This window comes from Gastrolobium bilobum, unplaced genomic scaffold (genome assembly GCF_033153095.1).
Source record: "Gastrolobium bilobum isolate Gb01-03AN ecotype WA unplaced genomic scaffold, APGP_CSIRO_Gbil_v1 utg3765, whole genome shotgun sequence".
NCBI classification, from domain to species: domain Eukaryota; kingdom Viridiplantae; phylum Streptophyta; class Magnoliopsida; order Fabales; family Fabaceae; genus Gastrolobium; species Gastrolobium bilobum.
The window spans coordinates 278,553-305,706 of NW_026897952.1; the positions used below are offsets into that span (position 1 = coordinate 278,553).

The following is a 27,154-nucleotide window of genomic DNA, read 5'->3' on the forward strand; positions in this document are numbered from 1 at the left end:
ATTTTTAAGGCTAAGGGGAAAAGAAAACACAACTAATTAACTACTGCTACTACATAACCTAGGGATACCTATCTTCTTTCAGTGTCTGAAGAATACTACTGCAAGTCTGCAACCCATGGGAGTTATAATACTATTTTCTAACAATCGGTTTCAACCCAAGATTGTTGTTATATCTCAAATCCTGTATAGATAGATTGCAGATTAGATGATAAACAGAGTATTAAACTGAAGTGTCTGCAATGGTCTTTCCTCATTATATTTCCATGACTCAAATCTTGTTTGTTTTCAATTTTATTTTTCCTCTATGTTTGGTATGAACTTAGTTGAACTAGATTCGCATTAAAAAGAAAAGTCATTGAATTTTTGATTAACTAAAATTCGATTTTATTTGTAATAATTTTATTTTAAATTCAATTTTTATGCACTTTATATATAAAAAAATTTACTCTATTTTTTTATTATGTGTTACTATATAATTTAATGAGGTTGGCAATGTCAAGCTTATTAAATAAATAATGTGGCAACACATTATCGCAAGACTATATATATATATATATATATATATATAGTGCACCAAACTTAAATTTTTATTTAATTAAACTAATAAAATTAAGTCTCTATATTATAAACTAATGATGACATGACGTGCTTTTTAGTTTAAACTTACATCTCATCGTGTCACAGCTACTAAAAGGAAATGTCAAACTATCAAATTTTAGAAAACCATGTAAAATAAATAAATAATTTTTTTAAATATAATTATTAATGCAAAAGTGAAATTTTAAGATTGTTTAATCCAATTTTTTTGATTTTTCCCGTATTAAAATAGAATAACCAATGTATTAAAAAAGAATAAGCAACTTTTAGCCCATTTGTTGTAATTTTGGGAATACCTTTCACAAACAATAACAAGCAGAACATAGCAAGAAAGAATAAAAAAAGCATAAAGAGAGGAGACACCAGTATTTTACTGGTTCAGAAACTCAGTATTAGTGAATTTCCTACGTCTTGGGGCTTAAAGAGGGTTAAACGCCCTCTGATGTGCACTTTATTCAAGATCAGAAAGAAAACAAGAGTTTGATGTATACAATAGCAGCTATACAGAAACAAGCATATGAAGAATCTATTTTCTCAAGAAATTAACAACAAGACAAAGGATCTTGAATTAACACTCAAGATTAAGACCGGTAAACTAGAAATATTAGAGAAATGGAGAAGACTTCCCAATCTTCGCAAGATAGCATAGGAAACGTAGTTCCTATCTCTGGACCTCCAAGCTGATCTCCACGAGCTTCACCGGTCCTCCTTGTAGATTAGCTTCTCCACCGTTTGAACACCAATCAGAAAAGTTCACCGATCAATAGAACCGTCTTGTTGAGATGAACAAGATTCCTCAAAGCATCATAGCCAAATTCACAGTGTTTCACTCAGTGTTTGTACAAAACACTCAAGCTAACAAACCCTAGCAGAGCTTTTCTTTTCGAGAGAATATATCAAAAAATCAGAATGTATTATGTTCTACTCACAGCAAAAGGGAGCAAATATATCATTAAGCCATCACACCAAAAAGTTGACATTTTGGATGTGTTTCTTAATGTACAAAAGTCCAACTTCAGCTGAATAAGAAAAAACCACAATGGGCCTCAAGTATTCACATTTGGCCCACAGATATATAATAACCATCAGACAAAAAGGATCAGCCACTACAAGAAAAGGTGCATTTAGCGGCAGTTGAATTATCATTTTGCGACGGTTATAACCGTCGCAAAAATAGTAGTGCGGCGGTTAACCAACCGTCGCCAAATAAATCGTCGGGAAGGAATCAACGACGGTCAAAATGACCCGCTGGAACGACCGTCGAAAACAATATAACGACGGTTTCAAAGGCGGTGTAGCCGCCACAGGATGACCATCGAGTGTAGTATGTATTACTTTTGGAGGCGGTTTGAAACCGCCTCTGATTAAGTAATACTATATTTAGCGACGGTTATGTTCATATTTTGTTTAGGAAATATATCTCTATACTACAAAACTCCACATATTTTCTAAACATACAACAGAATAAAAATACAAACCAGATTTGGTGTATGCATTTAACCTATAGGCCCATATGCAATGCATGATCATGGTGGTTCAATTTTTAGCAAACGTAGAGCATCTCTAAATTTGCTAACAGGTACAGATTTTGTAAAAATATCAGCAGGGTTAATAATGCCAGAATTTTTTCAACAATTACTTGTTCACTAGCTATTATTTCCTAATAAAATGAAGCCTAAGATCTATATGTTTTGTTCTTTCATGAAATGCAGAATTTTTTGAAAGATGGATAGCACTTTGTGAGCCACATTTTACCTTTGGTGGGTTTTTACATAAACCCAACTCACCTACTATACCTTTTAACCATATGGCTTCCTTGACAGCTTTAGTCAATACCACATATTCATCCTCAGTTGTTGATAATGCCACTATGTGCTGAAGATTGCATTTACAGCTCACCACATTACCTCCCACAGTAAACACAAAACCAGTTAGTGATCTACGTTTATCAAGATCAGTAGCATAATCAGAGTCACAATATCCAACAATATTAAAATCATTAGAGTCAAATGCAGAAAAATTTAAACAGCAATTGATAGATCCATTAAAGTATCTAAGTAACCATTTAACTGCACTCCAATGCTCTTTGCAAGGTTTACTCATAAACCTGCTTATCATGCTAACTCCATATGCTATGTCTGGCCTTGTGCCAATCATAGCATACATTAGACACCCAACAACATTAGAATAGGGAACAAATGACATGTATTGTGTTTCTTCAGGAGATAATTCTCCAGAAACAGATTTGAGCCTAAAATGAGCACCTAATGGAGTGCTAACAAGCTTGGACAAATGCATCTCAAAGATTCTTATAACCTTTTTGACATACTCAGACTGGGATAGTGACAAATGTCTATCTTCCATTGTCCTTGTAATTTCCATGCCAAGAATCCTCTTGGCTGGTCCAAGAAATTTCATTTCAAATTCCTTTTTCAGCATATTCTTAACAGAATTTATTTCACTTAAATTTTTAGATGCAATCAACATATCATCCACATATATCAATAGATAAATGTAACAGTCATCATGCAAATTTTTAAAATAAACACAATGATCAAAACTACTTCTAACAAAACCTTTTGATAAAATAAAATCATCAAAACATTTATACCATTGTCTAGGGGCCTGTTTGAGACCATATAATGATCTCTTCAGCAGGCACACCATGTTTTATGTCCCCCTCTTTACAAAGCCTTCAGGTTGTTCCATATAGATTTGCTCATCAATATTGCCATGGAGGAAGGCAGTCTTGACATCAAGTTGCTCCAGCTCTAAATCATAGATAGCAATAGCAGACAACATCAACCTTATTGATACATGTTTGACCACAGGTGAGAAAATCTCATTGTGGTCAATCCCTTCAACCTGGGAGTACCCTTTAGCCACTACCCGAGCCTTAAACCTTGCTGGTTCCACTCATGGTATCTCTGGTTTTCTTTTAAAAATCCATTTACAGCCAATTACTCTCTTTTTCTTTGGTCTCTCCACCAAAATCCATGTGTTATTTCTCTTTAAAGAGTCCATTTCCTCATCCATAGCTCTTACCCAACTATTTTTGGATTCTACCCTCATAGCCTCTTTAAATGTAGCAGGTTTATCCAACTCAAGCACATCCCCAACTTGTAAGGCATATGCAACCACATCAGCATGTGCAAACATGCTTGGAGGTCTAATATTCCGCCTAACTCTGTCTCGTGACAGCAAGTAGTCATCAAGACCACCATTTCCCTCTTCAACCTGTCCTCCTTCATCAAGGGGACCAGTTTCAAGATCTGGTTAACCAGGAACAGCTGGCTGTTTCCTCAGTTCTTCACCATCAGCATGCTGCTCAGGTATGGCAGATTGCTCCACCTCAAACTGAAGAGTTCCAGAAGGTTGGGAAGAACTGGGATCACTCATAATGTCCTTGTAGAAAATATTTTCTTTGAAAATAACATCCCTACTAACCACTCACTTCCTTTCAGCTATAAGCCAAAGCTTGTAGCCTTTTACACCAAGGGGATAACCTATAAAGACAGACTTTAAGGCTCTAGGACTCAATTTATCTTGCCTAATATGCATATAAGCAAGACACCCGAAAGGTTATAGGTGACTTATATTGGGTGGCTTATTTGACCAAAGTTCCACTGGGGTCTTTAAGTCTATGGTAGAGGAAGGACACCTATTTATAACATAGGTGGCTGTAGCAACAGCCTCTGCCTAAAATACCTTGCCAAGACCAGATTCAGCAAGCATGCACCTCACGTTATTTAAAATTGTCCTATTCATCCTCTCAGCCACCCCATTTTGTTGGGGTGTTTCAGCACAGGTCCTATGTCTTTGGATCCCATGCTCTTTGCAAAAATCAGCAAACTGATTATTGCAAAACTCTAAGCCATTGTCAGTCCTAAGAACTTTAACCTTTTTATCAGTTTTATTTTCAACCAGGATTTTTCAATCCTTAAAACTAACAAAAGCTTGATCCTTATGTTTTAGAAAATTAGTCTAGACCCTTCTGGAATATAAGTCAACTATTGAAATAAAATAGTGACATCCAGATAAAGAACTGGGGATATTTGGAGACCCCCACAGGTCTGAATGGATATACTCCAACACTGCCTTAGAGGTATTGCTAGCAACAGAAAAGGGGAGCTTGTTAGTTTTTCCTAAAACACAATTTTCACAAAATTCTACACTAGTTTCCCCTTTTGAGCTAATAATACCTTGCTTATACAGCTCAGACAGTCCCTGATTGCTGATGTGTCCAAGTCTCCTATGCCAGAGAATGGATTCATCAGTGTTAGCAGCTGCCACACAAACTTTTTGTGTGACAGCTTGGCCTTCTAATATATAGAGGCCATTCACAAGCTTTCCTCTCATGAGGACTTGTGATCCCTTGACAATATCAAGTAACCCTTGCTTACTTCTAAACTCAAGGCCACTAGAGTCAAGCATCCCTAAGGAGATCAGGTTTCTCCTTAATGTGGGGAACAAATCTCACTTCCTTTAGGATTTTACAGCTCCTATCACCCATCTTGAACATAACAGACCCCACACATTTTATCTCACACACTTGGTCATTCCCCATTAAGACTTTGCCACCCCTTTGAAACTCCAGCCCACTAAGCCACACTTTTCTGGGTGTCATATGATATGTGCACCCAGAATCCATCACCCATTCAGTTTCAAAAGCTTTATCAGACAGAACCAGTGCCGCAACACTGTCAAACTCAGTGAGTACATTTGCATACTTAGTTTTACTTTGCTGTTTGGGGACACTCCTTGGGTTTTCAGGGCAATTCCTTTTCAGGTGGCCCTCTTTATGGCAGTGTCAACACACAACTTTGGCTTGTGGTTGACTTTTACTCTTATCTTGGTTTCCCTGGACACTTTGATTACCTTAGGGAATAATGTTGTTGTTCTCCTTCCTTTTATTGTTTGACTTTCCTTTTTTATTTCCCTTCCTTTTAACATAGAAGCCTTCAACAGTGGGCTTTTTGTGAGAAATTATTTCAACTTCTTTAGCCCTCAATGCCTCAGTAATTTCATCAAGCGTCATATCCCCCTTACTGTATTTTATAGCATCCTTAACCAGTCTGTAGGAGTCAGGAAGAGAATTTAAGAGGATCAGAATTTGATCCTCATCAGAGACAACAACCCCTGCATTCTCAAGTTGTAGAGTTAACCTATTAAACTCATCTAAGTTATCCTCTAGACACTTACTAGGGTCCATCTTGAAAGAAAAAAATCTTTCCTTCAAGAACATTTTGTTGGGGGCTGACTTGGTTTGATACAGACTTTGTAACTTCACCAAGAGCTCATGAGGGTTGGTGATCTTGCTAACCCTACGCAGTACACTGTCAGAGATATTAACAACTATTAGGCAATGGGCTAAAGATAGCAAGTCTTTCCTTTCTTTTGGTGTCAAGTTTTCAGGCAGGTCCTTTTCAGCTCCAATTGCATCCTCACATTTTTGCTAGACCAAAACAACGTTCATCTTAATTTTCCACATATTAAAATCACTTCTCCCATCAAATTTCTCCACCTCCAGCTTAGTGATGCCCATCTTGCCGAACCTCCACAACCAAGCAAGCAAACCGAATGGAAGAGGGTGGGGGGGGGGGGGGGAAGGTATGACAGACAAAAGAAAAGAACAGAAAGAGAAATGGAACCATTGATTCACCTTTGAATAGTTATGATTTCCTTTTTCTCTCTCTTCCTTTATAACCATTGATCCATCTTTGTACGATTGTGATTTAGTAGCCGGAGATAAAGTTATCTCAAGCAACTTGAGAAACGATAAGCCCATATATATATATATAAGAAAGTTGCTTGAGATATATTTGTCTCAAACCAGCCCAAAACTATGTCGTTTTATTTATTTATTTCCTTATATTTATTGATTCACCTTTGAATGATTATGATTCAGTGGCCGAAGATAAAGTTATCTCAAGAAACTTTAGAAATGATAAGCCATATATATATATACAATGGCAGATGCAGGTGGGTGCATTTGTCTACACCTGCAGACACAAAATTGGGAGAGAAAAAAAATTCACATGGGGTGGGTGATTCAAGTCAAGTAAAAAGAAGAGTAAATATCCTTTTGGGTTCCCAACAAAAAACAGGGCCCCCACTTTAGTCTTTTACAAAAAAAATTACTCGTCTGGTCCTTAAAAAATTCAAAGTGGACCCATTTTAGTCCTTTTGAGGGACTAATTTAGGTCTTTTTTTAATTTGTTAGGGACCACAATTTTAACTAAATGGGTCCATTTTGAATTTCTTAGGGACCAGACGAGTAATTTTATTTTGTAAGGGACTAAAGTGAGGATCGTGTTTTTTGTTAGGGACCCAAAATGATATTTACTCTAAAAAGAAAAAGAAAAAAAAAGAAATAGGAAGATAAAATAAAAAAGGTAAAAATATGTCCAACCCAATCAACCCCTACAATTAAAACTTAAAAGCTTAAAGCTTAAACCCTAGTACATTGCTTTGTCTCCTTTTTTTTTATATAAACCTTATTAGCTCCAAATCTTAATAAACATCAACATTCCTGAAATTCAACTTCATCAAGTGGAGGAGAATCACATGAGATTTTTCACATTTTTTTGTGAAACAAAAGTAGCCAACTTTGGATCAAATAGACATTGATAATGGTGAGTTTTTGATCGATTAACTCCTACAATTATACTATATTTTACAAATATCTTTTTGTGGTGTTTATTTTTTTTAATTATCATTATCTATTATTTCCTTAAAACTTTGGTTGATTCGCCAAAGCTTTGCTTTTGAAGCGGAAGCAAAAATTGGATCATGATTTTAAAAAAAAAAATCAGGGCCAGCGCCCCCGAATCTCGCCCTAAATGTGCAGACATAAAAAAAATATACTGGGTCCACCATTGTATATATATATATATATATATATATATATATATATATATATATATATATATATGAGACAGGATATTCTTACACCGGTGTAACGGTGTAAGAGTTAGAAATCTTACACTCAATCTTGACCATTGATCCACTTGTATCTAATGGCTCACATTACTAAAAAAATTAGAGCCTTTAGATATAAGTTAGATCAATGGACAAGATTGAGAGTGTAATTTACACTGGTGTAAAATGATCATGACCCTATATATATATATATATATATATATATATAAAACACAAATTCAGTCATTGGACCGTCCAGTGCACCAAGTTCTCCCGCGAGAACTTAGTGCACTAAATATTATAATGGTGTTCTCCCGGGAGAACATAGTTATAATATTTACTATAACTGTGTTCTCGCTGGAGAACTTAGTGCACTGGATCAAATTTTGTATCCAGTCACTGTACACTCACTAAACCCTATATATATATATATATATATATATATATATATATATATATATATATATGAGTTAGGATATTCTTACTACCTATTTTTTTTACTACCACTTTAATCACCATTGGATTAGAGGAAAAGTTGAATGAAGAGAGAGAAAAAAAATAACTTTTGAATTCAATGGTGATTAAAATAGTAGTAAAAAAAATTGATAATAATAATATCCTACCTCTATATATATCAATCAAGTTTGTTGATTAGAAGTATTGGATGCTGATTCTATCAAGACTTATATGCCAATTGGATGTTACTTTTGTCAAGATTCTTAGGCAAGTTGGTGTCTTTTTTAATTGCTTGCAAAATTTGATTGAATTGGACCAAATTAAAGTGATTATATATAATTTGCATGGTTTAATTATAATTTAAAACAAACTGACTAATACCACCTACCAAAATATTTAATTTATTTTATATAAAATTTTCTCTTAAAAGTCAACCAATCTAAATCAGGACCTCATTTTACAAGTTCGCATTATAGCATGGAATGGAGCTTTAGATGCTAACGAATGATGATTATATTGTGACTTCATATTATTTTTGTTTTGGTATAATGACTTCTTATTATTTTAATTTCTTTGCGACAAATATTTTTATTCGTGAATGTCAATAATAGAGTGTAACAAAGGGTTCTAATCTTACAATAAGTGAAGCATATATTATTTGATATTAATATTAAAAAAGAAGAGTGAATGTCAGATTTTCGTACCTTTTTTGACTAAACAAATAGTACTTGTTTTCTTAATATGCATATGTGCAGTTGGTTGTCATCAGCGAGAGGTTTATAAAAGCAGTTATAAGCTAAGCATGCATATGTGCGTTAATAATTAATATGGTGATTACGAGTGTCTTAGCCGTCCGTTATCAATATTGAATATATTTAAGTGAAGAGAAATAATTATCTCATGTTGTACGAGATAATTATCTCATGCAACAGAGATAAAATAATAGGGTTTATTATTTTTTCTTTTTTTCTCTTTTTGAAAAAGTAGTGGATCCCATAATCTTATCTCTTTTGGATGAGATAATTGTCTCATGCAACATGAGATTAATAGATCCCTTAAGTCAATGATTAACTTCATAAATATTTACTTTTAAAACGTAGATTTTCGTCATTATATATAAGGTTTTGTAAGAGTTATGTTGTAGGAAAAGTGATTGTGTAATGTTATAGAGATTCGTTTTGCGTGCTTTAATTTTTTTAATTTTTTTTTGTTTTAAAAAGTGCGGATCCCACAAAATGTTGTGTGTGTAGAAAATTTGATGGTGTCATGTTAAAGGAGAAACTATAATCCCTTATATATATTTGTCCTCTATTTAGGTTTGAGACCTTGTAATTATTTTTCCCTTGAGCGTAGGTCTCACCGTCTCAATAAGTTTATCGATCACTATTAAACTTTTGGTAATTTTTTTTTTTTTTTTTGGATAAAACATGTGGAGAGCAAACACAATTAAATGTGTCACTTTTTTTTTAACTGTAATAGGTGATGAATTGGGTGTTGTTAAGATAGTACAAAAAAGTTATCATGAAAAAAATCTGTGATGAGGGGTTTGACTAAATTATATGAAATTATAGATTCGATTCTTAATGTTATCATTGTATTAGAAACATACCTACTAAAAATTACTGAAAATGTTATCTACTTAGGTGATCTACAATTATTGTTACGGTTGATGTGGTATGGAAATAATAGAAGTAAGGGATCATTTCCTCCTTTGAACTCTAGAGCTCGTTAATTTGTTCGTGCTTTTTTTTCTTCTTAAGATTATAAAAGCATGTTTAAAATTTTTATAATAAATAAATCATTTTTTTTGTTAAAAAAGGAAAAAAAAACTAGTATTTTTATTAAAATTAAAAAATTGTAGCCTCTAATTGTTTTTTTTTTAAAGAACTATATCATAAAAATTTGTTTTTCAAAATTTATCCGAAAGGACCCTTAATGTTAACATATCTTTTTTTTTTTGGGTACAATGTACAAACGTATCTATCTTTTTAGAATTGGGTAACTAATAAGGGTATGTAAGTTAAAAGTTATAATTGGAGTTTCTGTGGAACAACTTTAAAACATTGCCTCTATATTATCCTCCAATTATGGAAAAATGAGATTAGAGAGAGGCTATGATTTTGTTACCGAAGTTTGAGTTAAAGATGTCAATTGAAGGAGATTACGAAGTCATATGACAGGTTGAAACCTTTGGTTTTTTTTTTTTTTTTGATACATAAAAAACCTTTGGTTTTATTTATCTTTCTCTTGTACTCATTATGTAGCAGGGGACCAAAGGTGAACAGATTCAAAATGTTTTGAGGAATTTTTATTTTTCATCAATTCATAACATTAGCAATAGTATCTAAATTCTTCACTTTTAGAAGTGGTATATCAAGCTCATGATTCACCACTTCGCTCTTCAATTGAATTTTTTCATAATTAAAAAAATCAGTAAAATAATATTTTTCAAAGAACAGATTTATCATAAGTACAAAACTTAAGGGAAATTTCTTAAATGCTTGTGATTTTATTTTTTTAACAAAAATATAAAATTTATATTATATTTTAAGCACCTAATTTTTTTATTTTATTTTTATTTTTCATACAAAAACAACACACATGTTTTCACCAAGAACAACAAACACTTTTTTTTTCTAGTTGATAAAAGTTCTGGCAGGGGAGACACCGGTATGTAACCCGCCAGGGTCAGGGCAGATCTGTTCAATCTCTATGAGGATTTACGCCAGGGACAACGCAGACCTGTTCAATCTCTATGAGGATTTACGCCAGGGACAACGGCAAACTAAACCTGCTTTACAATTTACCCATCAACAAGAGCCTTCAAAGCGGCCAGAGGGAATCGAACCCATGCCCTTTTGGGGTATGGACCGACTCCTTAGCCACCTGTGCCACGCCTTGTTGACAAGAACAACAAACACTGTTAACACATAAAACACTTTATCTCAATTATGCGTATATCATAGTATTAAAAGATTTTATGAGAATATTTAGCATATATAATTATGCTCAATATACGAAACTTTGTATTCACTAAATTTACAATTAGAATACTTCAGTTGATAATATATAACATTTTAAATATTTATCCAATAGTAATGTTCTAGTGTTACATTACTCTTTTGACAATAAAACTGAATTATATTATAACAATAATAATTTGAATAGTATAATTTTGTTCAAACCCGTCCAAATTGATGACACCCGTCCAAATTGATGACTCTAAGCCTAGGTCCAATAACCTGACCTACACTTAAAGCCTCACACGTCATCTCTCCCTCTGAGGAAGTAGGCATCTTTTTCCCTAATTTTAAGCGCATGTAGCCATAGTAACATCCTATACCAAGGCAAATGCAAATGACGACATATGAAACCATCCTATCCAGTTTCATTTTCTCTCAGTGCATTAAATGTAAGTCTCATCGCATTAAATGTCAAATCTCATCTATAAATACACCCTCTCCATTATAGAGGAGGATACTATTCTAATACATTCATCATTCATGAACTGTTATTTTGTTCAACTGGAGAACCACCTTAACCATTAAACTTAAACACCCCTTCATTTTTTATTGCTTCTCAAGGGCCTTGGTTCATATCATTATCATAAGAGCCACCCTATATTAAGATATACCTGATTTTTCTTATCGCTGGACAGCTCAAAGTTCTATCCAAAAGGAGTTGTTGATCTAATTGCAATTCAGTTAGATTTTAGAATTTGACCTTTCCAAAGATTAGTGGATTCCAAAATTGAGAGTCACAATTTATGAAAATGATAAAAAGCACAAACCCAAAACTAAATTAGTCGAATTTATTAAGACCTGTTGGGTATGGCTCATACTTCACATGATGATGTTGGCCCTAATTGTCGGGGTCAGCAGAAAGGCAACTGGGGTCCCGCTCCCAGGTGAGCGGGCGGGGGTCCGGGGGCAGCGCCCCCAGGCCCGTAGAGGCTAGGTAATGTTTAGGCCTCTGTTTCTATTGTAATTTTCTTAGCAGTTTGGGCTTGGGCCCATGAATAGCTGCTGTTAGGGTTTCTTGTAATCCTATTTATATTTGCCTTGTAAACCGAGAGACTTGTAACGAGTGGCGGTGAGGTGAATATAGTACAGACAAGTTGGACGTAGCCTATATTGGGTGAACCAGGGTAAATCATCGTGTCTATCTCTCTACTCTTATCTCTTTTTCTGTTTTCTCGATTCTGTGTGATTGTCGATTTCCAACAATTGGTATCAAGAGCTTTGGTTCTGCGACCAGGGTTCCTGTGACAGATTGGGGTTTCGCGATTTAGGGTTTTTTCTTGGCATAGATAAAACTGCGAAATTGATCTGGAGAGGATGTCGACTGGCCAATCACGGGTCGAGGTTGAAAAGTTCGGAGGAAAAGGGTTCGAGTTATGGAAGCTAAAGACGGAGGCTCTGCTCGTTGACAGGGACGTGTGGTACGTGATCGAAGATGATAAGCCGTCCGTACCAACAAAACCTGTCGGTGAAGAAACATCAGGTGATGGCGAGTCGAAGGAGTTGAAGGCGTGGACCAGAGACGATTGAAAGGCGCAAAGCCTGATCTGGTTATGCCTGGCTGATAACGTTCTAGTGAATGTAACTTCTGAGAAGACCGCGAAGGATCTCTGGACGAAGCTGGGAAGTCTCTATCAGAGCAAGTCACTCGTGAACAAGCTGTTCCTGCGAAGGAGGCTGTATAATCTGCGGATGAGCGAAGGTGATTCTTTCTCTGCTCATTTAAATGAATTTAATACTATTTGTGCACAACTTTCGTCTATAGACATTAACCTGGACGAGGAAGACAAAGCTTGCACCTTGTTGTGTTCACTGCCCAACTCTTGGGAGCACATCATTGTGTCAATTGGTACTAGTGTTAATAAACTGTCGTTTGAGACGGTTGTTGCTGCCTTATTGTCTGAGGAGATGAGAAGGGTAGGTTCTGAAGGTACCAACAATGAGGCTCTGGTTGCTAGAGGGAGGAGTGATGACAAATCAAAGTCTGGTCACAGAGGAAGATCGAGGGGACGATCAAAGTCCCGTGATAAATCTGATAAATCTGATAAATCTGAAATGAGGTGCTGGAGGTGCAAAAAGGTTGGACATCTGAGAAGGAATTGCAGAAGTAAAAGTGTAGGTCCTGAGAAGCGGGATGATTCACAACCGTCTGCTTCGGGTACAAAGAAGGATGATGATGATAGTACAGGGGACCTGTACATGGCGTTTGACAGTCATAATGACTGTAATGATTGGATTATTGACACTGGAGCATCGTTTCATATGACACCTCATAGGGAGTGGTTCTGCACCTATGAATCGTATTCTGGCGGTACAGTTAGAATGGGAGATGACACGACTCATGCAATTGTGGGGCGTGGGAAGGTAAAGCTGAAGATGAGTGACGGGACAGTCAAGAATCTGCCGGATGTGATGCATATTCCGGGGCTTACCAGAAATCTGATCTCCGTTGGTAGTATGGCAGATGCTGGTATTAATTTTAGCAGTGACAAGTATGCTTGCAAGCTGACTCGAGGAGCTTTGGTTATTGCAAGAGGAGAGCGTCATGGTAAATTGTGGAAACTGCTGGGTAGCACAGTATTCAGTGGTGAAAGCTATGTTTCAGAACAGGCGGAGGAGGACACTGCTATGTTATGGCATAGGAGGCTGGGGCATATTGGAGGAAAAGGTCTGGGGACTCTAACATCAAAGAAGTTGGTGGATGGAATTCCGAGCTGCTCTATGGGGTTTGGATTTTGCGAGCATTGCCTGCAAGGGAAGCAAAATCGGATATCTTTTGATTCCATAGGAGGAAGAGCTGAGGGGGTCCTGGACTTGATACACAGCGACGTGTTTGGCCCCACACCTGTAGCATCACATGGAAAATCAAGGTATTATGTTTCTTTTACTGATGATTTTTCAAGATATGTGTGGTTATATTTCTTGCGCAGCAAGGATGAAGTGTTCGATAAATTCTGCGAGTTCAAGGCTTTGGTGGAAAATCAACTTGATCAAAAAATCAAGGTGCTGAGAACTGACAATGGAGGGGAGTTCTGTTCAACAAAATTTGACCAGTTTTGTGTGAGCAATGGGATTGTAAGACAGAAGACTACGCCCTACTCACCTCAACAGAATGGGGTGGCAGAGAGGTTGAATCGATCTCTCATGGAGAAAGCACGGAGTATGCTGAGCGGTGCAGGCTTGGCAACTGAGTTTTGGGCAGAGGCAGTGGCTACTGCTTGTTATCTGAAGAACAGATCTCCTACATCAGCTTTGAAGGAGAAGACTCCGTATGAAGCACTGTTTAAAAAAAGGCCAGACGTATCTCATATCAGAGTGTTTGGCTGTGAAGCTTATATGCACGTACCCAAGGAGAAAAGAAACAAGCTTGACAGTAAATCTGAAAAGTGTATCTTTATTGGGTACAAGGATGGCGTCAAAGGTTATAAGTTGTGGAATCCGGATACTAGAAGTGTAACTTACAGCAGAGACGTTATATTCAGAGAATCTAAGTTGAATCAGATTTTTCCTGAAGCTCCTGAAAAGTCACAGACAGTGGAGTTGGATGTGGGTTTGAAAGAGGATACAATAAACTCACAGGTTGAATTGGAAAATTTGAATTCTGAAGCTGCTGAATATAATGAGGTAGAGGATGAATTTTCTGAAACTGAGGCTGAGGTTGAAGCACCAGTGCTGAGGAGATCCACGAGGGAAAGAAGACCATCTGAGAGGTATACACCTGAAAATTATATCCTGTGTGCTAGTGATGATGTTTGTGCATTTAGTATTACAGGTGATGATCTGAGCACTGTAAAACATGCGAGGAGCTCGGAGGATGCCAAACAGTGGGAGGAAGATATGAAAGAAGAGATGAAGTCTCTGATGAAAAACCAAACTTGGAGTTTGGTGAATCTACCTGCAGACCGAAAAGCAATTGGTTGCAAGTGGGTGTTCAAGAAGAAGGTTGGTGCCAATGGGGAGATTGAACGCTACAAGGCTCGATTGGTTGCAAAGGGATATTCATAGACATATGGGGTTGATTATGGTGAGGTATTTTCACCTGTTGCAAAGTTAAATTCCATAAGACTGGTTTTGTCTGTAGCAGCTGCATATGACCTAGAGGTGGAGCAGTTGGATGTGAAGACAGCTTTTCTTCATGGTGATTTGGAGGAGGTTATTTTCATGAAGCAACCAGAGGGGTTCATTGCAAGAGGCAAAGAGGAGCTAGTCTGCAAGCTGAATAAATCTCTGTATGGCCTGAAGCAGTCCCCAAGGATGTGGTACATGAAGTTCGACACTTATGTGCTGAAGCTTGGCTTTGACCGTTGTGATGCTGATCACTGTGTTTATGTGAAAAGGTTAGAAGGTGACTTTGTTATTCTAACTTTGTATGTTGACGACATGTTACTCGTTGGAAACAGTTTGAAAATGATCAGCACTGTTAAAGGACTGCTAGCAAAGCAGTTTGAAATGAAAGATCTAGGCGCTGCCGATGTGATCTTGGGTATGCAGATTAAGAGGGAGCGTGACAAACAAAGATTATGGTTAAGTCAGCAGAAGTACATAGAAGATGTTCTGAAGAAATTCAAGATGACTGACTGCAAGCCTGTGTTGACTCCCATGTCTACTGGTTCTAAGTTATCGGCTGACCAGTGTCCCAAGACTGAAGAAGAAAAAGAAGAGATGGCGTCAGTTCCTTATGCTAGTGCAGTAGGGAGTCTGATGTATGCCATGATTTGTACTCGACCTGATATTGCTCAAGCAGTGGGAGTATTGAGCAGGTATATGTCCAAGCCAGGAAATGAGCATTGGACGGCTGTGAAGCGTGTGTTCCGCTATCTTCGTGGTACGTCTGACCTTGGGTTATGCTATGAAGGCGTGAAGGGCTCAAGGGGACAGACATTGTTAGAGCTGAGATGCTTTGTGGATGCTGATTGGGGAGGTGACATTGATAGTAGAAGATCTACAAGTGGATATGTTGTTTCTTCATTTGGCGGAGCTATCAGTTGGATGAGTAAGAGGCAGAGCACTGTTGCTTTATCTTCTACAGAGGCTGAGTACATGGCCTTGACACATGCTGTTAAGGAAGCTATTTGGTTACGGAGGTTGTGCAAAGAGCTTGGCTTTGCACAAGGAGAGATGATCGTTGGGTGTGACAGTCAGAGCGCCATTTTCTTGGCTAAGAACCCAGGTTTCCATGCGAGGACCAAGCATATCGGCATACAGTACCACTTCATCAGAGAGAAGATTGAAGACAAGGTTGTATTGCTGGAGAAGGTTGACACAAAGGTCAACAATGCTGATTTTCTGACCAAGGCAGTGACTTCGGAGAAGTTTGAATGGTGTACAGATGCCTTGGGATTGAAGAAACATGTGAAGCATTCACCAAGTGGGAGAATGTTGGGTATGGCTCATACTTCACATGATGATGTTGGCCTTAATTGTCGGGGTCAGCAGAAAGGCAACTGGGGTCCCGCTCCTAGGTGAGCGGGCGGGGGTCCCGGGGGCAGCGCCCCCAGGCCCGTAGAGGCTAGGTAATGTTTAGGCCTCTGTTTCTATTGTAATTTTCTTAGCAGTTTGGGCTTGGGCCCATGAATAGCTGCTGTTAGGGTTTCTTGTAATCCTATTTATATTTGCCTTGTAAACCGAGAGACTTGTAACGAGTGGCGGTGAGGTGAATATAGTACAGACAAACTGGACGTAGCCTATATTGGGTGAACCAGGGTAAATCATCGTGTCTATCTCTCTACTCTTATCTCTTTTTCTGTTTTTTCGATTCTGTGTGATTGTCGATTTCCAACAAGACCGTGAATATCCTTTGGTATCTACTAAAAAAAATAGTATAATCCTTATATAAACAAATAAAACTATCATTATGATATATTTTATTATAATATTTTTAATAATATGTTTTTTTAAATCAAATAAGAAGTTATTTATTTCAAGATTTGGGGGGGCATGCCACATTTCCACATTTCCACCCCACCTAATTGCGTATGTCCTTAGGTGAGACCAATATTATTGGTCTTTTAAAGCTTCTGGAAGCTGACGTTAGGATCATTGACCTTTCATCTCTTATATACTTCTTATGATTTCTCTTCTCCTATTATTAACAAATGAATTATTTAGGGAATAAAGAAACGAATACAGATTTTATTCCTTTAATTTGAAAAAAAAAAGGGATAAAAAAAAGTGCAAATTGAAAGAGGGACCACGGGTGGGGCGTGAAATGCAGGCAGCTGCAAAGGTCCAACTTGTTTTTCGGACCTTACAATGTTGAACTTCAATATTCAAACCTCAAAACCAAAGCACCCCACATAGCATTTTTCTAATTTCTAGTGGTTGTTTTTCACTTTTTTTCAATTTAGCTTTCTCCATAATTTCTTTCACTTCTATGGTCTATCTTTGCCCATTGTTTTTTACTTTTCCATTTATTTATTTATAAATCTTCAAAGTTCAAACAACCTCCTTTATATATATTTATTCAAACGCCTTTCTTTTGTGCACTTGTCTTCTCTGCTTTTCAAACAACACACAAAAACAAGCCTTCTTTTTCTTCTTTGTGATCTCACAAAATGTCTTCTTTCAAGAGCAAGTATCAAGGTGAATTTTCATTCATGTTGTGTCTTTTCAATGTTTCTTCTTTGTTAGATGTTATTTCATTTTTTTCATTACTCCTCATCAGATATGCGTTCAAGGAATTTGGATCATTTTTTTTCCTTTCATAGTAAATATTTTTCTTTATATTGTGCTGTTCGGTTGTGGTGGATCAATTGTGCTGCACTAGCTCCATCTGGGTATGCGGTTTCTACGATAAAAATTTGATTTTTCGTACTCTGGATGGTTGTTTTTGTTATCTGTTGCCTCCTGGTTCATAGTTTGATGATCCAGATGAAAAGAGAAAACTGGGTATATATGATCCAGATATCCGTTTACGAATTTTTGATGGAAAAGTTTGAAGTTTTGTTCATAGTTGTATGTTTTGATTGGAGAACTATTTGTGAATTTTGTTCGCACGCAAAAGCATGTCGATTCATTTAATTTTTTTTATGGGTGTATCTCCCTGAATATTTGGTCTTTTTCTTTTTTTTTTTTGGGTTTTTTGGTTAATGATATTAAGTTCACGTTATGCCCTTTGTTTGGGATTATCTATGGAAATGAATGAACGAAATTAACTTTCTATGTACCAAAAAATGATAAACTTTATCTATTTTTAGCAAGGTTTCGATCTTGTCTGGTGGGTTTGGTGACACCTGTGGCTGCCTACCAGAAGCGACATATTACATGACTCATATCTGTGTTATTGAGTAATCATGTATCACAAACCTGTTCAGAAGATTCAGAAATATGCAAGTTTAAAAACTATTCTCAACTCAATAATTTTGTGTAAAGTCAAAACTGAAAAATTAGCTTAATTTACAAGTTGGTCATGTTCTCTGTGAATCAAAATGAGTGTTAGGTGTTGTTTATTTTGTCCTCCTTTCTGCTTGATGTTTCCTAGTTTCAAATTGAATAGAAACAATTATAGTGTACTAATATTCAAGGATTCAAATTTTATCTGTTCTAATGGTCAAGGATTCTAAAGAATTTGGCATGAACTGCAGATGAGCTCATTGCCAATGCTGCTTACATTGGCTCCCCTGGAAAGGGTATCCTTGCTGCTGATGAGTCAACTGGTACAATTGGCAAGCGTCTGGCCAGCATCAATGTTGAGAATGTTGAAACAAACAGGCGTGTTCTTCGTGAGCTTCTATTCACTGCCCCTGGTTGTCTAGAATGTCTCAGTGGTGTGATCTTGTTTGAGGAAACACTATACCAAAAGACTGCTGCAGGTATTGATGCTGTGTGTTTATGATATTTCAAAGATACATTGCAATACTTGCTAAGGAAGAAGTAAACATCTTGTTTATGGATAAATTTTCAGTACTCTCATAGTAGTAATAGTGCACCACTCATTGAATTTAGAGAAACAATACTTAGCTCAAAGCACGGATCAATTGGTAAGGGGTTATTCTAGCTCAAGCAGGAGTTTCGATTTCGAGTCCTTAGAAATGGAAATGTGGTAAAACTTGGTAGGGAGAGTTTTGCCGCCCATGTGGTTCTAGTCGGTTTGAATCGGACTAGTCGAGTAATCGATGAACGAATAAATAATATATCAAAAAAAAAATAGAAACAAGACTTACCTATCTGCATTTATTCCACCCACTTCCGTATTTTCAATGCCACATGAGTCACTTCTTTCTATTTTAAGTGAGGGAGTGTTTACTACATAAAAAGTACTGAAATTTTACTCCTTGTTCACACTTCTATTGTGTATTTTGCTATTAAAAATCCATTTTTCTAGCTAATTTTTGCAGTATATGTTATGACCCTGCCATGTTTTTCACTATAGAAGATCCTGAACATCTTTTTTTTGTATAGGAAAACCCTTTGTGGAGGTGTTGAAGGCAGGTGGAGTTCTTGCTGGTATTAAGGTTGACAAGGGAACTGTTGAACTTGCTGGAACAAATGGGGAAACCACCACACAGGGTTTGGATGACCTTGCTGGGCGCTGCCAGAAGTACTATGAAGCTGGTGCAAGGTTTGCTAAATGGCGTGCTGTGCTGAAGATTGGTCCAAACGAACCATCTCCATTGGCTATCCATGAAAATGCATATGGTTTGGCTCGTTATGCTGCCATATGCCAGGAGAATGGTTTGGTTCCAATTGTGGAGCCTGAGATTCTAGTGGATGGACCTCATGACATTAACAAATGTGCTGATGTTACTGAGCGTGTTCTTGCTGCATGCTACAAGGCCTTAAATGACCATCATGTTCTTCTTGAGGGTACCCTTTTGAAGCCTAACATGGTGACCCCTGGATCAGATTCTCCAAAGGTTGCTCCAGAGGTGATAGCAGAGCACACAGTTAGAGCTTTGTTGCGAACCGTTCCTCCTGCGGTTCCTGCTATAGTTTTCTTGTCTGGGGGGCAAAGTGAGGAGGAGGCAACCATAAACCTCAATGCAATGAACAAGCTCAAGGGAAAGAAGCCTTGGTCTCTTACATTCTCTTTTGGAAGGGCACTTCAGCAGAGCACTCTTAAGGCATGGGCTGGGAAGGATGAAAACATTCCCAAGGCACAGGCTGCATTGCTCACTAGGTGCAAGGCAAACTCAAATGCAACTCTTGGAACTTACAAAGGTGATTCTAACCTTGGTGAGGGTGCTTCGGAGTCTCTCCATGTCAAGGACTACAAATACTAAAAATACTAAGAGGAGTGAGCTTCTGATTGTACTTTGTTTTTATTTGGAGTTATTTGCAGTATTGGCACCTCAAGGTGATGGTGTTCTTTTGTAGGTTTTGTAGTCACTTTTTTTGCTTCCCATTCTCGGTCATAGGAGGGTCCTTGGTATATTATGAATAATGGCTTCAGCTTTTGGGTTGGTCGGCTTTTATTTTTCAACAATGTTATTTGTACATTGTTTTTGTTGCACATCTTTCTTTTCGAATAATAAAACAAGAGAAATACATTTCGTATTATATACAATATATCTCACCCCATCCCCACCCCACAAATAAGTAGATCATGTTGTTCAAATGATATTAAAATCTGTATTAGAGAAATTACTTTGATAATATTCTCAGTTTTATGAAATATACACAAGAATTAAAATATGCAATAACACAAAGTTAAAGTGTACCGTACGAAAATATATGAGTGCAACAAGGAAAAAATCGAGCCCAGTATTAGACATTGTATTCTTAAGATAATGTTGCCCTTTTTATGGTGTTCAAGAATCGTGGACAATTGTCTCTAAGAATAGAACATATTACCTCTATTCTTGTGGTGATATTTTTACATTGAATAGCCCCATCAAATTCAATCTATGTCTGACTAATCACACTAGAGTAAAAGAATGTAAATGTAAAAAATTTATAAAAACTAAATATGTGGGATGGGTTAGGCGCGTGAGTTTACGCGCGCGATTTTTTCTGTCCGCTAGGGCTTTGCTTTCTGTGTTAGCTGAGTAGGTTAAATGGGAGAGGTGAGAGTCGGTGAGAATGACACGCTGGTCATGATGAGGAAGAGTATCAAGAGATCGAAGAATGGCGAGGAGATCCAAACGGAAGTGGTGATGCGCGATGCGATCAAGGAGTTTCAGGCTGGATCTTCCATGCTTGAAAAGTCCAGATCCTTTGCTGAGGTGACTGGAGTTAAGAACGGGGTGTCGGGCGACAACGTTCCATGGCTGATCGAAGAGGATGAACCAGATCTGGAGCCTTTAGATCCTAATTTGGGGGCGATCTCTGAATGGGGTTTTGAGACCATTATCACAGAAGATGGTTCCGTTGAAATAAGGAGTAACAAAGAAGCGAGAACGAGAATGTGTCAAAGGTGGAAAAATGCACTGATCGTGAAGCTGCTGGGCAAGAAGATAGGCGTCAGGTTTATGAAGAAGAGATTGGAGGTGATGTGGGCGAAATCTGGCAGCATCACTGTTGCTGACCTCGGCAATGAGTTTTTCTCCGTACGTTTTAGTAGCTTAGAAGACATGAACCTTGCAATTACAGGTGGACCGTGGGTCATATTGGGTCATTATCTTGCCACAAGGAAGTGAGAACCTTGTTTTGATCCTGAGAAGGCTAATATCCATAAGGTAGCAGCATGGATTCGACTTCCAGGGATCCCACAAGAGTACTGTGAATTCCCTTTCCTAAATCATTTAGGATCGGTGATTGGGAAAGTAATCAAAGTTGATAGGACAACTTCAACTGGAGATAGGGCCAGATTTGCTAGAGTGTGCATCGAAATTGATCTCTCTAGGCCTTTGAGGGGTGAGTATGTATTGGATGGTTGTAGGAAGAGGGTGGAGTATGAAGGGCTTTATTTGATTTGCCTTAGGTGTGGTAGGTATGGACATAATTCTGAGGCTTGTCCAGATTATGTGAAGCCTACACCTGTGCATCAGACTGAGGAGAAGTCTGGTAATTCTGTAGATAATTCTGGAAGTCAAGGTTTGGGACCATGGATGGTAGTTAATCGAAGGAAGAAAGGCCAATAGGCTGTGCAGAAGCAAGATTCTGGAGCCAACAGAACATTTGGTGAAGACATTTCTAACAAGAAAAATATGGTGGGTCCAAGAACTGGTGCTAATAGAGAAAAGGGTAACACAAAAGGGGTTCAGATTAAGCAACCTGTGAGTAGCTCTCTCAATCCTGGTGTGAACAAGGAGAATATTTCCTCGGGTAGCAAGGTGGATTCCCCAATGATTGGCATGCTATTCTCAACCGTGGCGTCTAGCTCTGTCAAAAAGACTGGTGGTAATAAACCAGTGGGGGTGAAATCAAAGAAGTATGTGGCTAAGGCCATGAATGGTAAGGGAAAAGGAACATGTAAGGAATTCTCTCAGGCTTTGGGAGCAAGTAGCTCTGATATTTAGAAAAAAGTTGAGCTGGATGGAGAAGTTGCTTTATCAGGAGTATTTAATGGGCTAGAGGGGAATTCTGCACTCAGTTCAGAAAAATCTTTAGGTGAGGCTATGGTTGATGTTGATCCGGTGCAAGAACCTGAACCTCCTGACCAAATCATGAGTGACTCGTTAAAGCTGCTAGCTGATAGTGCAGGTATGGAGGTAGCTTTACCTTTAAAAGAGCAGTTAACTAATACTGTTTATGAGCCTATTTGTGATTCTGATCTTTCTGAGAATCAGAGTTATATGTGTGTTAATAATGATGAAAGCTGCAAGAGCTTAGTAATCTTGCAAAAAAAACAAAGTTCATCATGAATGTTCTCACGTGGAACTGTAGGGGTGCTGCTAAGAAACAGTTTAAGAGCACCTTCAGTAGATTTAGAAAGAATTATAAGGTTGGGATGGTAGCTATCCTGGAACCTAGGGTGATTGGAAATAAGGCTGCTAGTATAATTAGAAGTTTGGGTTTTTCTAATAAACTGATAGTTGAAGCACACGGTTTTTCAGGAGGTATTTGGCTTGTTTGGAATTCTTGTGATGTTAATATTTCTCTCATTTCCCAGCATGATCAGTTTATTCATTGTTGGGTGGAGGTGGCTGGTTTGAAGGGCTTCTTTTGGGCGGCTGTTTATGTCAATCCTCAAGAAGGGAAGCGTAGGTTGTTGTGGGAGGAGTTAAAACAGATTGGGAGGACTATGGATGAGGCATGGTTATTGACAGGTGACTTTAATGAGATTACTAGTGCTGAGGAGAAGAGAGGAGGAGGTCCCATTGACTATAGTAGGTGTATACAGTTTGCAAATGTGTTGAGTGCCTGTGGTGTCTTGGATTTGGGAGGAGGTGGCAATAGATTTACCTGGAGAGGTCCAAAATTCCTTCATTTGGACAGAGTATTTAAGAGACTTGATAGAGCTGTGGAAAATGAGAATTGGAGAGCTAGTTTTCAGGATGCTGATGTGTTAACACTTCCTAGACTGTTTTCTGATCATTGTCCTGTTCTTGTCAGATTGGAGAAAGAGGAAGTAGGATGGAGAGAGCGGCCATTTAGATTCCTTGCTTCCTGGCAGGCTGATCCCAGATTTAGCAATCTTATCAAGGCTAATTGGAATCAAGCTACAAATCTGTATGATGGTTTTCACTCCTTCACTCCAGTTCTAAAGGACTGGAATAAAAATGTGTTTGGTTTTATCCAACATAAGAAGAACAAAATTATAGCTAGATTGGATGGTATTCAGAAGCAAAGTAGTAGCCATCCTAGTAGGCACTTTGAGAAATTGGAGGCCAAGCTAAGAAAGGAGCTCTCGGATATACTGGATCAAGACGAACAGCTTTGGCATCAAAAATCTAAAGGAGACTGGATTAGAGATGGGGATAGGAATACCAGGTTTTACCACACCAGCACTTTGATCCGAAGGAAAAGGAATAAAGTCCTAAAACTGCAAGATGAGGCTGGACACTGGATCAATGGGGAAGAGGAGCTTATTGCTTTGGCTAGGAACTTCTTCATTAATCTGTTCAAGGAAGAGATTTCTGTTCCTATTTGGTTGCATACGAGTAATTCTTGGCCAGAAATAAAGGAAGACCAGTTGGAGTCCCTTTCTTTAAGTGTTGGAATGGAGGAGGTGAAATGTGCTTTTTTTCAGATGGCTCCTTTGAAGGCACCTGGTCCAGATGGCTTCCCTGCTTTGTTTTTTCAAAGGAACTGGAAGATCCTTAAAGATCAAGTTCTCACAAGTATGAGGGGGTATCTTGATAAACCGCAGCTAATTCAGGAGATCAACTACACTATGTTAGCTCTTATTCCTAAGATTGAGAGACCTTGTCTCATGAAGCAGTTTAGACCAATAGCCCTTTGTAATTCTATTTACAAGGGGCTGAGCAAAATCCTTGCTAACAAAATTAAACCTCTTTTGGGGAGTCTCATTTCCCCCAATCAAGTTAGTTTTGTTCCTAGAAGGAAAATCCAAGACAATATAATAATTGCTCAAGAGTTGGTGCATGCGATGCATAAAATGAAGGGAAGGAAGAGCTTTCTGTCCATCAAAATTGACTTAGAAAAAGCTTATGATAAGCTCAATTAGAGTTTCATAAGATCAGTTTTGGATGAAGTGAAACAGCCAGGGGATTTAGTTGAAGCCATCATGGACTGTGTGACTAGTACTCATTTGGAGGTGTTGTGGAATAGGGGTAGGACTACTGGATTTAGTCCTCAACGTGGCATTAGACAAGGGGATCCCATATCCCCTTATCTGTTTGTCTTATGTATGGAAAAGCTAACTCATTTAATTATGGATGAGGTGGAGGCTAAGCATTGGAGACCAATAAAGGCTGGAAAGTCTGGTCCATATATTTCCCACCTTATGTTTGCAGATGATGTTATATTGTTTGCTGAAGCATCTTTGTCTCAACTGGAATCAATCACTCATTGTCTGGAGAAATTTTCTAAGATGTCTGGGCAATGTGTGAGTGTGGAGAAGTCATGTATATATTTCTCAAAGAATGCTCCTTAGGAGGTAGTATATTCGGTCACCTCTGTTAGTGAGTTTAAAAAGGTCAGTAATCGTGGATGCTATTCGGGTTCTTTGATGAAGCATGGTAGAGTGAGAAGAGATCATTATACTGATGCTATTACTAGAGTCCAAGGTAGACTGCAAGGATAGAAGTCAAAGTGTCTATCTCTGGCAGGTAGGATTACCTTAGCCAAGAGTGTTATTTCAGCTATCCCTTCCTTCCAGATGCAAAACAGTATGTTACCTGTTCATGTTTGCCAGGAGATTGAGAGATTGCAGAGGAACTTCATCTGGGGGGATTCTGAAACTAAGAGGAAAGCCCATTACATTTCGTGGGAGCAAATCTGTCAGCCTAGGGAATGTGGTGGGTTAGGAATCATGAACTTGAGAAGACAAAATGAAGCATTTATGCAAAAATTGGCTTGGAAGGTTATGACTGATCATGATAGACTTTGGGTCAAGGTGCTGTTAGGAAAATATGGTAGGAATGCTAATCCTAGCCGCTGCCTAATTTCAAGAACTTCTGACTCTCCTCTATGGAAGCATATATGTAGAGGATATAATGACTTATATCAGCACCTTGAGTGGAAGATTGGTAATGGAAAGGAAATTTATTTCTGGTCTGATGTGTGGGGAGGGTGGAAGAGGAGTCTATATGACCTTGCTGCACACAAACCTCCTGATTCTCAGCTATCCTTTAAAGTAAGTGATTATGTTGATCAAGTCACAGGGGATTGGAGATGGAGCTGCCTTGTTATTTGGTTAGATGCTAATACCATTAGTAAGCTTAAAAATATTAGAACCCCTGCTATTGATGGTCCAGATGACAATTTGAACTGGATTTGGAGTAGTCCAAGTAAGTCCTTTGTGAGGAATGCTTACTGTCATTTCCCTGAATCTGGTGAAAGAGATCGAGTTTGGGCAGCTATATGGAAGTGGAGGGGGCCTTATAGGTTTGCAGTTTTCCTATGGCTGGCTAGTTTGAACAAAATTCCTGTTCGAGCTATGACAGGACAATGGTATTGGGGAGAGAGTATGTGCCCTGCTTGTAAGATTCATCCAGAAACTGTTATGCATGTGTTGAGGGATTGTAGGGTAGCTAGGCAGGTGTGGGAAAGATGGTTCTCGCGTAATATTCCTAAAACTTTCTTAGCAGTGGAAGGAAGGGAATGGTTCAAGATTAGTCTGTTTCACCCTTTTGTTAATAAGCTTTGGGGGTCTTGGAAGGAGGTATTTTTTGTGACCTGCTGGTTTTTGTGGCAGTGGAGAAATTCAACGGTTCATGAAGTGTTGTTTTCTTTGCCTCAAGATCCAGTGCATGCAATCCTGGTTTTTTTGGATGGGATGAAAAAAAGTGCTAATTTTGATGTTTCTGCTGTAGGGTCTGATGGCATTTCCCTTGTTGGGAATTCTGGACAGTAGCTTGATGAATATCAAGTTCAAATTTTTGTTGATGGTGCCTGTAAGCTAGCCTCCAATATAGGATCTAGTGGTGGGTTTCTTTGCTCCTCTGTAGGTGAATGGAAAGGTGGTTTCTCTTACAATATAGGCAATTGTACTGCATTGGAAGCTGAATTATGGGGGATATACCATGGCTGTAAATTGGCAAGTGATATGCAGTATTCAAAGGTGTGGATAGGCTGTGATAGCAAAGAGGCTTTACTTTGCTTGGAGGAGAATGATGAAGTTTGCGGTTTCTCATACTTGATAGGAAAAATTCGAGAAGTGGCTCTGGCCTTTGAGAAATTCTAGTTGGAGTTTGTCCCAAGAGAAACCAATTCTTGTGCAGATTACTTAGCTAAATTAGGATTTAGTCTCAAGGGTGAAGAGTTGATGTTACACTCCTCTCCCCCTGATGATATGTTGACTTTTTGGTTAGAATTTAGCTCCAATTTGTTGATGGAGCATGTTTGTTTGTATTTGCAGCGTTTGACTGTTTAGTTTTCTTTGGGCTTGGCCCTCCATTTTTATCAAAAAAATAAAAAAATTTATAAAAACTAATAGAGAAAACTCGTATCTTAAAATTTCGATTTCTATTTATTTATAAAAAACATAAGGTCACGATTCAAATGCCATATATTTGACGACGAAATAATACATTCACTTGACGACTAAAAGACACACTTTTTCATATCAAACTTCTTGTTCATAGATATAATTAATTCAAAATTAACTCCAAAAGATGTAAGAAAAGGTATAAAAAAAGGGAATTATTACTCTC

The 27,154-nt window shown here is 37.8% G+C and overlaps 3 protein-coding genes across 3 annotated transcripts; 2 read left to right on the top strand and 1 right to left on the bottom strand.

The window, feature by feature from the left end:
- Nucleotides 1-1,557: 1,557 nt before the first annotated feature.
- On the bottom strand, nucleotides 1,558-3,036 carry LOC133311658 (secreted RxLR effector protein 161-like). The gene is made up of 2 exons (XM_061512734.1): nucleotides 2,394-3,036; nucleotides 1,558-1,616 (listed from the first exon to the last, which is right to left on the bottom strand). The coding sequence occupies exons 1-2, from the start codon at nucleotides 3,034-3,036 to the stop codon at nucleotides 1,558-1,560; spliced, it is 702 nt and encodes a 233-aa protein (XP_061368718.1).
- Nucleotides 3,037-17,478: 14,442 nt separating this feature from the next.
- On the top strand, nucleotides 17,479-20,467 carry LOC133311649 (fructose-bisphosphate aldolase 6, cytosolic-like). The gene is made up of 3 exons (XM_061512725.1): nucleotides 17,479-17,576; nucleotides 18,578-18,805; nucleotides 19,395-20,467. The coding sequence occupies exons 1-3, from the start codon at nucleotides 17,549-17,551 to the stop codon at nucleotides 20,213-20,215; spliced, it is 1,077 nt and encodes a 358-aa protein (XP_061368709.1). The 5' UTR covers nucleotides 17,479-17,548; the 3' UTR covers nucleotides 20,216-20,467.
- Nucleotides 20,468-22,081: 1,614 nt separating this feature from the next.
- LOC133311659 (uncharacterized) lies at nucleotides 22,082-26,685 on the top strand. The gene is made up of 6 exons (XM_061512735.1): nucleotides 22,082-22,328; nucleotides 22,431-22,671; nucleotides 22,761-24,360; nucleotides 24,541-24,885; nucleotides 25,195-26,163; nucleotides 26,401-26,685. The coding sequence occupies exons 1-6, from the start codon at nucleotides 22,082-22,084 to the stop codon at nucleotides 26,683-26,685; spliced, it is 3,687 nt and encodes a 1,228-aa protein (XP_061368719.1).
- Nucleotides 26,686-27,154: the final 469 nt, after the last annotated feature.